The sequence below is a fragment of the Bos taurus genome, chromosome 7, assembly GCF_002263795.3.
Source record: "Bos taurus isolate L1 Dominette 01449 registration number 42190680 breed Hereford chromosome 7, ARS-UCD2.0, whole genome shotgun sequence".
NCBI classification, from domain to species: Eukaryota; Metazoa; Chordata; class Mammalia; order Artiodactyla; family Bovidae; genus Bos; species Bos taurus.
The window spans coordinates 2,721,553-2,735,190 of NC_037334.1; the positions used below are offsets into that span (position 1 = coordinate 2,721,553).

At 62.9% G+C, this 13,638-nt stretch overlaps 1 protein-coding gene across 1 annotated transcript in view; it reads right to left on the reverse strand.

Annotated features, from left to right (window-relative positions):
- OBSCN (obscurin, cytoskeletal calmodulin and titin-interacting RhoGEF) overlaps positions 1-13,638 on the reverse strand; it is a 234,361-nt gene that overhangs the window by 50,376 nt on the left and 170,347 nt on the right. The window contains 12 exon segments of the mRNA XM_059888870.1: positions 405-778; positions 1,589-1,864; positions 1,983-2,270; positions 2,568-2,843; positions 3,568-3,840; positions 9,863-9,938; positions 10,116-10,312; positions 10,621-10,890; positions 11,508-11,780; positions 11,940-12,206; positions 12,378-12,644; positions 13,324-13,587. Of these exon segments, the coding sequence (XP_059744853.1) occupies positions 405-778; positions 1,589-1,864; positions 1,983-2,270; positions 2,568-2,843; positions 3,568-3,840; positions 9,863-9,938; positions 10,116-10,312; positions 10,621-10,890; positions 11,508-11,780; positions 11,940-12,206; positions 12,378-12,644; positions 13,324-13,587 (3,101 nt within the window).

Genomic DNA, 13,638 nt, shown 5'->3' on the forward strand with positions numbered 1-13,638 from the left:
CAGCATGCCTCGTGCCTGCTGCCTGCTGTCAACCACACTCCCTTCACTGAGGCCAAGTGCCCGAGGGCTTCTGCTGCTGCCAAAAAGCAAGTCTACCCTCCCTGAAACTGCGTTCCGCAGAGGGAGACAGAGCTGTGAGGAATACCACAGAAAGACGGGTTCCAGCTCTTCAGGAAAAGCGTTTTAACAGCCACATGGATGGATGGATGGGTAGGTGAATCGCAGCTGGATCGGCAGCTGGATGACCAATAGATGGGCAGATGGTGAATGGGAAAAGGACTGGATAAATGAGTGCTGGATGGACCGATAGTCAGACAGTGGATAGATGACACGTATCGGATGCATGATGGAGTGGCAAAAATCTAAGAAGCATGGGCCTCTCCTTGCAGGTCAAGCAGACTCACCTTGCTGGCCAGTGGCGAGGGGCTGGGCCTCCCAGCCTTCTTGAGGTAGGAAACCAGCGAAGGCGTGCCTGCACGGGACTCGTCGTCAGAGCTGGTGTGCGAAAGGTCGGCCTCGCCCGTGCGCGCCAGCTCGTCAGCCGTGGAGTACTCCTCTGAGAGGTCAGGCACAGCCTCCTCGGCCTCCTGCCTCGGGCCCTGTGGGCGGCCGTCCTCCTCGGGCAGCTCGCTGATGGAGTCCAGCGTGGGCTCGCGGCTCATGCGGCGCTTCCGGGCCAGCGCCTCCCACAGCAGGTGTAGGTCGCCCTCCTGGGCTGCCTCAGGGGGCAGGCTGGGCTGAGCAGGGACCTCCTCCCCGGATTCTGGGGTCAGCACCACTGAGGAGGGCAGGAGACTGGTCAGTTAGACAAGCACAGCAACCCCAGGCCAGCCTTGGCTACTGACCACAGTTCCCTTTAGAAGCCTCTGCTGCCTGCCTGCTCCAGTACTCTTGCTTGGAAAATCCCATGGACAGAGGAGCCTGGTAGGCTGCAGTCCATGGGGTCGCGAAGAGTCAGACACAACTGAGTGACTTCACTTTCACTTTTCACTTTCATGCATCGGAGAAGGAAATGGTAACCCACTCTAGTGTTCTTGCCTGGAGAATCCCAGGGACAGGGGAGCCTGGTGGGCTGCCGTCCATGGGGTCGCACAGAGGCGGACACGACTGAAGCGACTTAGCAGCAGCAGCAGCTGCCTGCCTGGGCCCCGAGAGCTCTGATGCACAATCTTGACAAGGTTTTAGGGGCTCTGAACGGCCCTCTCTAGGCCTCATTCTCCCACACAGGAAACCCCAGGCCAGGGGCAGAGCCGGTGCAGGGGGCTCAGACAGCAGGCAAGCAAGGATTCAAGGAGCTAGCAGTGGGCACCAAGGAGGGGCATCGACCAGGGGACAACGTGACCTCAGGTGTCAGTGATATGGGTCTGACAGGAGGCTGAGCCACACCGATTGTTGCATCTCCCCAGGGTCTGACAGGAGGCTGAGCTACACCGATTGCTGCATCTCCCCACCCCAGGCCTCAGTCCTTAATGTGAGGGATGTCCGTCCAGCAGTTTCTCAAGAGAGGGCCAGTGAGGAAGCGGGTTGGCCCACTCCACACCCCAGGGCTCCTTCCTCCCCTCCGCACAGCGGGCCCCGGGGGACATACCCTGGAAAGCAGTAGCTGACCCAGAGGCTGAGTCCCGTGCAGGGGCGCAGCGGTACTCGCCCTGGTCCTCCGTGGAGAAGCCCCGGATCAGCAGCATCTGCCGCTGGCCCTGCTGGAGCAGCTGGAAGCGCCCGCTCGGCTGGACGCGCTCCGTCCCCTTCAGCCAGACGACCTCACCCGCCTCGGCCACCTCGCACTCCAGACACACGTCCTCCCCGGCCGCCACCTGCCGGCTCTCGGGGGCGGGGGCCGCAGGCCTGGGCTCCAGGGGCTCTGCTGGGAACAGGGATCAGGGTCAGCAAGGGTGCGGGCGGGGACCCTCAGCTGAGAGAGGCTTTGAGGGCTGCAAGCTGGACCCCCACCCTCGCCAACCAAGACTAAGGCAGCCACTCACCGAGCTTCACCATCTGGGGCAGGTAAACGGGCTCCCCAGCGCCCGCCGGGCCCACTGCAGCCACGCGGAAGCGGTAGGTCTCCCCGGGGGCTAGGCCAGCCACCACACACTCAGGCCCGGGCACCAGATCGTGGCACAGCTGCCACTCTCCCGTGGCTGCTGCCTTCATCTCCACCCGGTAGCCACGGAGACCCCCTCCGCCATCGCTTGTGGGGGCCACCCAGGACAACGTCACGGAGCTGCCGCTGCGCCCCACCACCTCTGCATCCTCTGGGGGGTCGGGGAGGCCTGTGGGGCAGGGAGGAGGCGGTCAGTGCAGCAGCGGGCAGCCTGCACCCGCAGACCCGCCCACGCTGGTGTCTGCTCCCCTGAGTCCTATGAGCAGCTGTGCCCCTCAGCCCCGTCTTTCTGCGGGGCTGCAAAGGTGCACTGGAGTCACAGGAAGAGCGTGTGCCCCGAGCTCACTCTGCGTGTGGGGCCACAGACAGCCCCCAACAGCTTCTGAAACGGAAATGCCTCGTCCCCCCACCCACCTCCCCCAGAGCCCTGGACCCGAGCTGCGGCAGGCAGGCCCAAGCCACCCACCCAGCACAGTGAGCCTCGCAGAGGCGACAGCATCGTGAGCAGCAAAGGTGACCTCGCCGGCGTGCTGCGGCTGGGCCCGGTGCAGCAGCAGGGCGTGGTGGCTGCCGTCGGCCGTGACGGTCCAGTCCGCGTCATCGGGCTGCACGGAGGCTCCGTTTATGTACCAGGTCGCCTCGCCCACGGGCACCGTCTCGCTAAGGGTGCAGCTGAAGCTGGCCTGCCCCCCGGCACGCACGGTCACATCCTGGGGCGCCTCCAAGACCTCCAGACGCCAGCCTGTGGGGCGGGGTAGGGTGGCAGTGTGAGCACAGGGCCGGGGGGGGGGGTCCTGGGGGCACCCAGAGCAGAGGAGGGCGCCTAGCCTCCCACTCCTCCCACCTCTGGGAGCAGCCTCAGAGATCAACGTCCCCAGCACTTCCACCCCGTGCTCTCCTGTCTCAGAAATCAATGCCCTTCCCAGAGGCCCCAGCTCCCCCAGCTCCCTCCACCCCCCACCAAGCAGCCAGGTGCCCAGTGGAGGAGTCCCTATGACCCCTGCTGCCCCAGCCCTTGCCTATGACCCCCAGCCAAATATCCAACGGGGAGGGGGGCGTCTCAGGAACCTAGGCCCTCTCCTGTGACCCCAGACCCCATACCCCCACAAGGTGACATCTCCTGGGAGGGCTCTGAGAGGCTCATGTGCCCTGTGTCCCCAGCCTCATCACCAACCCTGCGCCCGAGCAGCGTGGGATCTGGTGAGAGAGGTGAAGAGTCCCGAGTCCTCACACAGGGGCTCTAGCGCACCCCGTCCCACCCCGCGGCAGCGTGCAGTATTTAGGGGGATAGGTCTGAGAAAGCGCACCGTTGTGGTCCCAGCATCAGCCCCAGCACCCCTGATGCGGGTTATCCTGTGGGAGGGGTCTCAGACCAGCCCCCTCCACCCCTACTCTCCCACACTCCCACAGGGGGACATCAGCTGAGGGACCCCAGAGAACCGCCCTCCTGAGCCCACAAGTCTGACCTCTGACGGTGAGGAAGGCAGACGTCACCATGTCCCCCACCAGGAAGGTCACGCGGCAGCTGTCTTGTGGCCGCAGGTTTTTGAGCAGCAGGAGGTGCCGCAGGCCGTTCTCGAAGTAGACCACCTCGGCATTGTCAGAGGTGTGCACGGGCTCATCGTCCAGCAGCCAGGTGTGGGCGGCCACCTCCGGCTGGGACAGGACGCACTCGAACAGCGCCTCGCCGCCCTCGGGCGCCTCCACGTTTTCCAGGCCCCTCACCACCGTGTTCTTGGCTGCAGAAAAACAGTGGCTCAAGGTGTGCCCAGGGCTTTTCCTACCCAGCACCCCAGGAGTCGTGTGGGAGAGCCCCCCTCAGGACGATGGGCCTCAGAGGATGCGGCCAGGGGGAGGTTGTCTGGGTGTCCACCAGGAGGAGCCACACAGGGACGCCCTAAGGCCCTGGCCATCCCCACACAGGGACGCCCTAAAGCCCTGGCCATCCCCACACAGGGACGCCCTAAGGCCCTGGCCATCCCCACGCCGTCACGAGGCCTTGGTTAGGAAGGAGAGTACGATCCACCTAACAGGTAAGAAGCCTCAAAAGTGTTCAGACTGAAAACTGACCCGAGGCTGCGGCCAGGCTCAAACGCCGACAGAGGCTTCTGCCTCTCAGGTCTGCTGCAGCACAGGCCTCCGGAAAACTGTTCCCTTCCTTTCCTCCCCCAGCCAGGGCTAACAGACCCACTGGGCTGCTCCCCTCACTCACTCAGACCAGACATATCTCTGCCCTCATTCTCAGCCTGCTCCAGTTCTCCTGTACACAGAGGCCAGGAGTCAGTGACGAGAAGCTATGCATGTTCTGCAGAAGCCAGGGTGTCAGGCCTGGGCATGCCAGACCCCAGATTCAGCTCAGCACCTGGGCCCCAAGGGCTTGCCACCTCCGAGAGCCCATTCCCATGATGGGCCCCTGGTACCAACACCGGTGCCTTCAAGCTCCGGGGGGCTTCTTGGAGGAGGCAGATCTCTGAGGATGGGCATGACTGAGCCAGGAAGGGGAGGTGTCCAGGAAGCAGAAGCACCTGGAGGGGACACTGCGGTGGGAATGAAGAGGGATGGGTGGGGGGCAGCAGGGAGCCAGGCCAGTGGAGCGAAGGACACAAAACAAGGTGACGAGTGGAGTCGGGCAGGAACGGAGCACAACGGCACCCAAGGCTGCACAGGATGCTGGGGAGGGACCTCCCCAGAGCAGAGGCCCCACAGCGCCCATCCACATCCTTCTCTTGCTGCCCTCCTGGCCCAGGTCTGCTCACGTCATAGACCAGACTCCCCCACATCCCTGGCTCCTTTATTCCCTGAGTCAGAACTGACAGAACCAATAGGGACTTAGGGATGCATGTGTCCCACATCGCGCTGTGCTTGGATGGCTGCGCCCAGCCAGATCAAGGCTGCGGCTGCTCTCGGCAGCGATGAGATGGTTGGGGTGGGGGTGGGGGGAGGGGGAAGGTTGGGCCAACAGTCACTGCTGGAGCTCACCCTCCTTAACTCCTATTTCTACACAATCCCAGATCTTACAGGAGCAGAGGTGAGCCCCTGAGGCCTCCCTCCTGCCGTCTCCTGCATTTCCTTCTCTACTCCCCGCCTGGGACCCAAAGGCTCTGCCCCAGATGTCCCCAAGCCCCCGCCCCAGCTGCCTCCTTCAGACCAGCTCACACTGCAGCTCCTTCCCACAGCTCCTATCACGTTCCTTCACCTCCCACAGCTCCCATCACGTTCCTTCACCTCCCACAGCAAAGCCACCAGTGGAGGGAGGGAGCTTTGTCTGTCCACTGTTGGGCCCCCAGGGGCCAAACAAAAAGTGTTTAACAATGTAGCTGTTGAAGTAGTCTGTGAATGGAATCCGAGTGACCTCAGGGGGACTGTGGCCCAGACCAGGCCCCACCTGCTCTTCCTGTTTTGGAAGGACCCTGACAACTGCCAGCTCTCACCACTGGGAACATTTCAGGTTTTCCCAACCTAACGTGGCTGTGGCCAAATGACACCCCCTCCCCTGCGGGGCTGCTCCGTGTCCCCCACGGGGTATCCCTGCTGTGCTGCAAACGGGGATGTGGGGCTCAGAGTGTCCTCTGAGTGACCAGCCCAGGAAGGGGCAGCGCTGGGGTCTGAATCTGGGACTCAGGGAGCTCAGCCCAGTGGCCCTCCTCTGCTCTAGGACCCAGCCCCAGAGTCTATGTTCCCAAAGGCCCCAGACCTTCCAGCCTCGGCCTCCATCCCTCCCCGAGAGGGTGTTTGGGATGCAGATCCTTCAAGCAGCCTCTGCCCCGTGTTTCCCGGCTGTTCCATCATACTGCTTGGGGACGAGAAGGGGTCTGGGTGGGTGGGCTCAGGGCCTAGGATCTGCTTCCTGGGAGCCCCTCTTTTGCGCATCCTGTCACTGCCTGCCACTCGGCCAGCACGGCTTGGCGTGGGCCTCAGCGCAGCTGTCCTGGGCCCGGGGCTGCCCGCCAGGCGGCCTCACCTTGCACTTGCAGCAGGGCCACCACGCGGGTGCCCGCGGCCTCGCAAGAATAGATGCCGCTGTCACAGGGCAAGGCCGGCCTGAAAGACAGCCTGGCCACGGTCCAGTCCTGCTCTATGATGACACGGTGCCCGTCCGCACACACCGCATGCTCGTCCATCTTCCACGTGGCCTGCACGGGCCGTGAGTACTGGCAGAGGAGCTCGGCCGGGCCGCCCTCCTCCACTGCCAGGTCCCGCATGGCACTGACCACTTCCACTGTGGGATCTGTCGGCCGACAGGCCAGGCACGTGTCAGCCGGAGCCGCGCGGCTGCGGCCCACCCACCCTCTGCAGTCAGCGTCAGCGACTCAGAGGCAAGCAGAAGCAGGGCTGTGGGGCAAGGGGGACCCAGCACCGTGACCCAGGGCCCTCCGCGTGGGGCCAACCTTGCCCCCACGGGCCCCCGCTTGTAGCAGACTGTTAGTTCAGTCTCTATCTGCTGGGCCCTCCCTACCACTGGTCCCTCTGAGCCCCAACTTCCTCTAGCCCGGGACACGTGGTGCCCCAACAGGACACAAAACCCACATCTGAAAGCCCTTGGGCCTGTTCAGGATCCAAAGCTCTGCTGGGCACGGGGCATCCCCAGTCCAACTCACCCCTTCCCCAGGGGCCTTGTCACCCGCCCCCTCGGGGAGCCCACCCCACCTCCACTTGCTGACATCCCATTCAACAAATGGGCTGCCCCGGGATCTGGGCAAGTGCCCACGCTTACTGTGCAAAAGCACAGAGGAGGCCAGTTGAGAAACTGGGCCCCAAGTGGTTGAAACCACACTGGGCTCTCGTGCCAAGAATGCCCAATACCTCTACTGAGAGCGGGCTGAGGGAGCTTCCTGGAAGTCTGCTACCCTCTCCCAATGGCTACCTTTCTCCCAGAAGGGCACAAGACCCTGACCAAACCCACAGCAGCGGAAGCAGCTACAAGCAAGGACAGTGCAGGCCAAGCCCGGGGCTGGGAAGGCTGCCGTCACCTCCAGGCTGCTCTCTGGATACGTGCCTGAGGAAGGGGCAGCCACAGAGTGGTAGCTGGGTGGGCAGCCAGGCCCAGGGCCCTGTGAGCAGGTGGGAACGGGGTCGGCCTCCAGCATCACTGCTGAGTCCGACCTTCTTTCTCATCCACCAGCTAGGACTGCTACCTGCTCACAGCGCCCACCCCTGGCACACATGGAAAGATGCCCCCTGCATCCTGGGGGTCAGTCCCCAAACTCCCACCCAGGAAGCCCGCAGGAAGCGTGCAGGGGCAGCAGAGCAGAAGTTCTAGCACAGGGCAGGGTTCCATTGGCTGGTACCTTTGACCAACAACTTGGCCCTGGAGACCAGGGACCCTGCTCGGTAGGTGACGGTGCCTGAGTCAGCCACCCCCAGGCCTGAGAGCGTGAGGGAGTGGACGGTCCCATCACGCACGGAGATGGCACTCTGGGGGCCGTCCTGCAGCAGGGTCCCATCCAGCCACCAGTGGGCCTCCGGCCCACCAGCACGGGACACCTCGCAGGAGAACGTGGCCACCTCCCCCGCAAAGACGTCCACATTCTGTAAGCCACGTACCAGGCACGGTGCTGCCTCTGTGCAAGAGGGCAAAAGGAGGGGAGATGGGGTGCCCTGGGTCTGTGGGGCCACACCAGGGTCTACCATTTGGGGCTAACCTGGGTCCACCATGCTGGAGGCAGCCTGGGGATGGGGTGTAGAGATCAACCCTGGCCAGCTGGCACCTGGGGCTCACGGGATGAGACAAGGAAACCGCCCACAGTGAGTCTGTGGAGAGCCATCTCAGCCCCCCTACACCCCACAGCGCCCTTCATGACATGTTTGACTCCATCAAAGGAGACCAATGTCCCGCATCTACACCCTTTTCAGTAAGGGAGAACTGACAAGCCTCGAGTCCCATGGACGCGATCCTTAAGGGGTTTGGGGCAGGACAGAAAGGTGAAGTCATGGGGCCCACCTCTCTGAGAGGGAGGGGGTCTGCTAGGGAAGTGAGCCCTACTTCCTGGGGCTTTGGAAGCAGATGCTTCTCCCATCCTCAGAGGACCATGTGTCCAGATGTCCCCTAAGGTCTCCTGGCCTAAGGTTCTGGGGCCCTAGTGCAGAATGGCATCCTTCCCTGACCTGCTACACAGGGTGTGAGTTCAGGGGGCTTCCCAGACCGTGTTCTGTGCTGGCACACCCACCCCAGCCAGGCCTTTCCCCAGAGCACCCCATGTCCCTCCCAGGCGTGCACATCGACATGCCTGTCCCAGGCCCACACCAGTCACTCCGTGTTCTCACAGGTGTGCACATCTAACCACACCCCTAACCTGCCCTCCAGCTCCCTATTCCATCTCCAACATGGTTCCCGAGTCTGCCCATCCTCGCCACCCTAGGCTCACAGCTCTGTCTGAAGCCACAGCTCGTGTCTGCATGTGAGCCAGCTCACCACAAACGGGCAGGGCCAAAGTACGACCCTCAGTGGGGCCTGCAAGACCCAACCCCGCTCCATGCTGCCCCTCACAGATGCCCACTCTGACGACACACGAGGCCCTTCCCACCCGGCTCTGCTCAGGACACCCAGGATACGGCCCTCTCCTTGCGTCCAGCTTGAGGATGCTGTACTCTGGAGCCTTCCCCAGCCCTAGAGGCCACAGAGCTGGCACATGAAGACTCACGGTGGGGACAGCTGGGACTCAGGGAACACTGTCTTCCTGCCCTACTCCCCCAGCAGACTGGGGGCTCCCTGAGGGCAGAGCTGCATCTGGCCCCTCTCAAGGTAATAATAAACATATGATGGACAGATAATGGGTGGATGATGGATGGAAGAATGGATAGTGGATGGATAGGTGGATGAACAGGTAGATCGGAGACATATGGATGGGTGGCCAGATGGACGTAACGAAGGACGGCAGTAGAATGATGGTTAGATGGATGGACTGATGACTGATGGTGGGTGGATGGTAGACAGATGGGTAGATGGTGCATGGATGTATGGATAATGATGAATAGACGATGGCGGGTGGATAAACACGTGCATGATAGATAACAGATGGTGGCTGGATAAATGGATAGAGAATGGGTGGTGGATGAATGGATGGGTCGTTGAATAATGGATGCGGGACAAATGGATGGACAGATGGAATAGAGGGAGGGATGGATGGATGCATGGATGCATGCGCAGATAGATGAATGGATAAGTGGTGGACGGGCTGATGGTCAAGAGATGGCAGATGGATGGAACCAATACGAAAACCAGGAGCAGGCCAGCAGGCGAGGGGGAGGCGTTCAGAGATGACCAATTCTGGGGACAAAGTATAACAAGTTGAAGGTCCTTAAATCTTATTTCCGATGCCTGGCACACCATCTTCCAAAGCATTCACGTGCCACAGGTGAGCTACTGGACCAACATCCGAGAGCTGTCAGGTACGCAGGTGTGTATAAATGAGAGCACGGGACCTAAATCACAGGAGTAGCTATGCGGAGGGTAGAAGCCCAGAAGACCCTGCCTCGACCTCAGGGCCCAAGTCCCCAGCAACCAGCCTCCCCACCTTCCCCCTACACACAGCCCTGATCCTACGTGAGGACTCCCTCACACACCAGAATTTCTCAAGCTTATTATCTTCACTAGCCCACCTCCCGTGGCTTTAGTGGTCAAGGGTGCAAAATTGCCAGCCCACAGCAAGATCACTGCTGGAAGGCCCAGATTCCTGGCCTCAGCACCTGCCAACAGTCCCTTGAGTAGGGACACGTGGACATGCACAAGTGGGAGGCTGGCTGTAGGAGGGGGCTGCCCACCTGTGACCTTCAGCTGGGCCTCTGAGCGACACGAGCCCACTTGGAAACTGATGGTTCCAGCGTCCTCAAGGGTGACCTGATGGAACAGAGATGCACGTGTCAGGCTGGCACTGCCATTTCAACCACCCCGACTTTGCAAGTCCCCAGCCCAACTGCACTGGAGTTGGAACCTTCCCTCTCTCCCAGCTTTTGGGGGAGCAGGTGGGAGGCCCCTGGAAGCACTGCAGGGCACAGGAGGTCTGGGGAACACCACCTTGTGCAGGGTGAGCGAGTGGAGTGTGCCATGCTCCACGGTGATGTCGTTCATCTCGTTGGCCTGCAGGGGCACGCCTCCCAGGGCCCAGTGGGCCTCCTGGCCCAAAGCCCTCGACAGTCGGCACCAGAAGTGGGCGTCCTGGCCTTCGCTAAGCTGAGTGTCCTGCAGGGGCTCCAGGATGGTCACCTCAGGAACTGCACGGGGTGGGGGCGGGGTAGAGGCACGGTATCAGCCTCTGTGTCAGAGATGCCCCTCCCCGCACCATCAGAGCCACCTCCCAGGCCCCTGGGCCTGCCCCCAGCATCCCAGCCCCAACTCCTGAAGACAGGCACACTGGGGGCCGCTCTACTGCAACATCTTGGGTCACCCCAGAATCAGTCATTCAGCGCCAGCTCCCACCCTCAAAGGCAGGAAGCCTTGCCATCTATTACTGTCCCCTGACAAGGTCTTAACTGAGGGGGCGTTCCAGCCCCCAAGTGCAGTGAAGCCCGGCTCCTGCTACCTCGGACGGTGAGTTGGGCAGAGGACGTGTGGCGGCCCACGTGGAAGGAGACAGTGCCGGCGTCCTCCGGGGTCACGCTCTTCAGCCTCAGTATGTGGGTGCGGCCACCCTGCACCGCCACTTCGGTCACCTCGTTGCTCTGCAGCGGCAGGCCCTGCAGGCGCCACTCCACGTCCACGCCAGCCTGTGACACCTCGCAGCTGAACTCTGCTTCCCCATCAGCCTGGACCTCGGTGTCAACCAGGCCCCGCACGATGGTCACCTCAGGCTCTGGCGGGTGAAGGGGGCTTTCACCAGACAGGTCAGAGCACCCAAGCCAAGCTCCCATGTCCCCGACCCCAACTCCTCCCCAGGAAGCCTCCCAGGCACTCTCACACTCGTCTCCTGCCACAGCCTCTGCCTGCCCCGTGGGGGATTCAGCACCCACTGTGCTCACAAACACAGCTCCCTCTCGTGACACTGAGCTCCTTGGGATAGGGGCTGGGCTGGGGGCACCTCTGCTGGGAGGAAGCAGGCGGCTGTGGGGTGGGGGACTGCTCGTGTCCCTTCCCAGCCTGTGGCCAACCCTGCCCCGGCTGGGACATGATGGAAGCGAGATCTTCAGGACAGACAGGAGTGCAGAGAGAGTGGCCCAGGCCTGGCTGCCCCACCTGCAGGCGGGGGGTGGGGGTGGGAGGCAGGGCAGTGAGTGGGGGCAACAATCCCCTCAGGCGACACTCTTCTGTAGGGACACCAGCACAGAGCAGTGCAGAGGTGAGCACAGAAAGCCGGCACCCCAAAGGCCTGAGAGGCACCCCGGAACAGCAGCTGGTGAGAGGGGCTGCTGAGGGAGCCGGGGTGCCCCCGCGGCAGCTTCAAGGGCAGCGGGTGAGGCAGGGGGCGCTCACCTTTGACTTTGAGGAAGGCCAAGGTCTTCTGGCTGCCCACCATGCAACTGTACTCGCCCATGTCCTTGGCCTCAAGCCCATGGATCAGCAGCTCACACGTGGCTCCCTGGCGCTGCATCTCATACTTGGGACTCATGTGCAGCTCCACACCCTCCTTGAGCCAGAGCACGGGGGCCCCAGCCTCGGAATCACTCAGCTGGCAGCACAGCCTGGCCACGCCGCCCACCTCCTGCTCAGCACTCTGCAGCTCCGTCTTAAATACAGGCCTGGGGGCTGGGGAGGAGCAGGGAGGGGCTCTCAGAGCTGCTAAGCAAGGGGCCTGGGGGCTGGGGGAAGCAGGGAGGGGCGCTCAGAGCTGATAATCAAGGGGCCTGCTGGTTTTAGGGGGGTCCAGGGACTGGGGGCGGGGGCAGGGGCCAGCGAGAGGCTCACCCCGGACAGAGAGGCTGGCGGTGCTCTGCGCGTGGCCCGTGTCACAGGTGTAGAGTCCAGCATCCTCCTGCTCGGCCCCGTGCACCAGCAGCTCAGCGGCTGTGCCTTCCAGCACCATCTGGTACTTGGCACACGGGAAGAGCTGCAGGGAACCCTTGCGCCACTCCACACTGCTGCCCGCCCGGCTCAGCTCACAGCGCAGGCGTGCCGTCGTGCCCTCGTCTACCTCCTGGGCCTGCAGCTCTCGAAGGAACCTCACAGGCGCAGCTACAGGGGGAGGCAGAACGTGAGGGTGGGAGCAGCTATGGGGGCAGGGGTCCACAGGGACGCAGCTCTCAGGGGACGGCAGCGGGCAGGGGGCGGGGGGCGTCACCCCAGGCCTGCCCACCCCGTGGGAGCCAGGGTCACCCCCCATGTGTGGGGCCGCTGGGCGCCCACCTGTGACGGACAGGGTGGCGCTAGTGGCCTGGGAGCCGCAGCTGCAGGTGTACTCTCCCGTGTCCTCCCGGCGCAGGCCCCTCAGCACCAGCTCTGCCACGTGGCCCTGCTGCCGTGGCTCCCGGCGCCCATCGGCCTGCACCTCCAGGCCCCCCTTACTCCAGACAACGGTGGCCCCAGGCTCGGAAAGCTCACACCGCAGGCTGGCCGAGGTACCCTCCTCAGCCTGCAGGCTCTGCAGCGGCTTCCGGAACACCACCTGTGGGGCTGCGGAGCGGGGATCGGGGTGAAGGGGAGAGGGAAGGCCAGCCCCAAGCCTGAGGCCCAGTCACCCAGACAGGAGACTGGCACCCCAAATCCAGTCAGACCCCCTGAGGGCCTTAACCAGGCCTGCCTCACTTGCCCACAGGACCCACTGCCTCAGGCTCCTCTGGAGGATCGGAGTGGGAGTAGGGTCATGGGCCAGGGTCTACTCTAAGGGAGAGGAGGGAATGCAGTGGGGGCTGCAAAAGGGACCCTGGATCTGACCCAGGGGATTCGCATGCTGACTTCCACCCAGGAAGCCCACAGGCAAGCCCGTGTCCCTCCAGCCACTGAGGTGGGAAAGCGGGGATCTGCTTAGACTCCCAGGGCAGGGCCACGACCCCCAGATCCTGACTAGAGGCTATGGAGTATGGGGGAAGTGTGGACTGCATTAGGACAGGCAGGGGAGGGGAACAAGGTGGGAATTCCATCCACACATGAGGCTAACCGCGGAGGTCACCTGACTGCAGAGCAGAACCCAGACATGGGGACACTGAACAGAGAGTTTGGCAGGTGAGCACGCGGGCGACAGACAGAGCTGCACAAGACACAGAGGAGACGGGTGCCCACCGGGGCTGACGTGGGCACAGGAGACAGGGGCACACACACAGGCTCCCAGATGAGCCTGCAAGCCCATCCTTACCCGTGACCGTCAGCGAGGCTGAGGTCCTCTCCTGCCCGCACACACATGAGTACTCCCCAGCGTCTGTCGAAACCAGCTCACGGATCTCCAGCTCACACACGGCCCCGTCCTGCCTCAGGCTCACTCTGTCCCCGGCTCTGAGGGTCTCAGATCCCTTCCTCCACTCCACGGGGGCCGCCTTGCTCAGCTCACAGCACAGCGTGACTGTGGCCCCTTCTGTGGCCTCCTTGCTTCTCAGTCTTCCTATGAACTCAGCAGGCAAAGCTGAATGCAATAAGACAGATGCAAGCATCAGTCTTGGGGGAATTTTGGAAG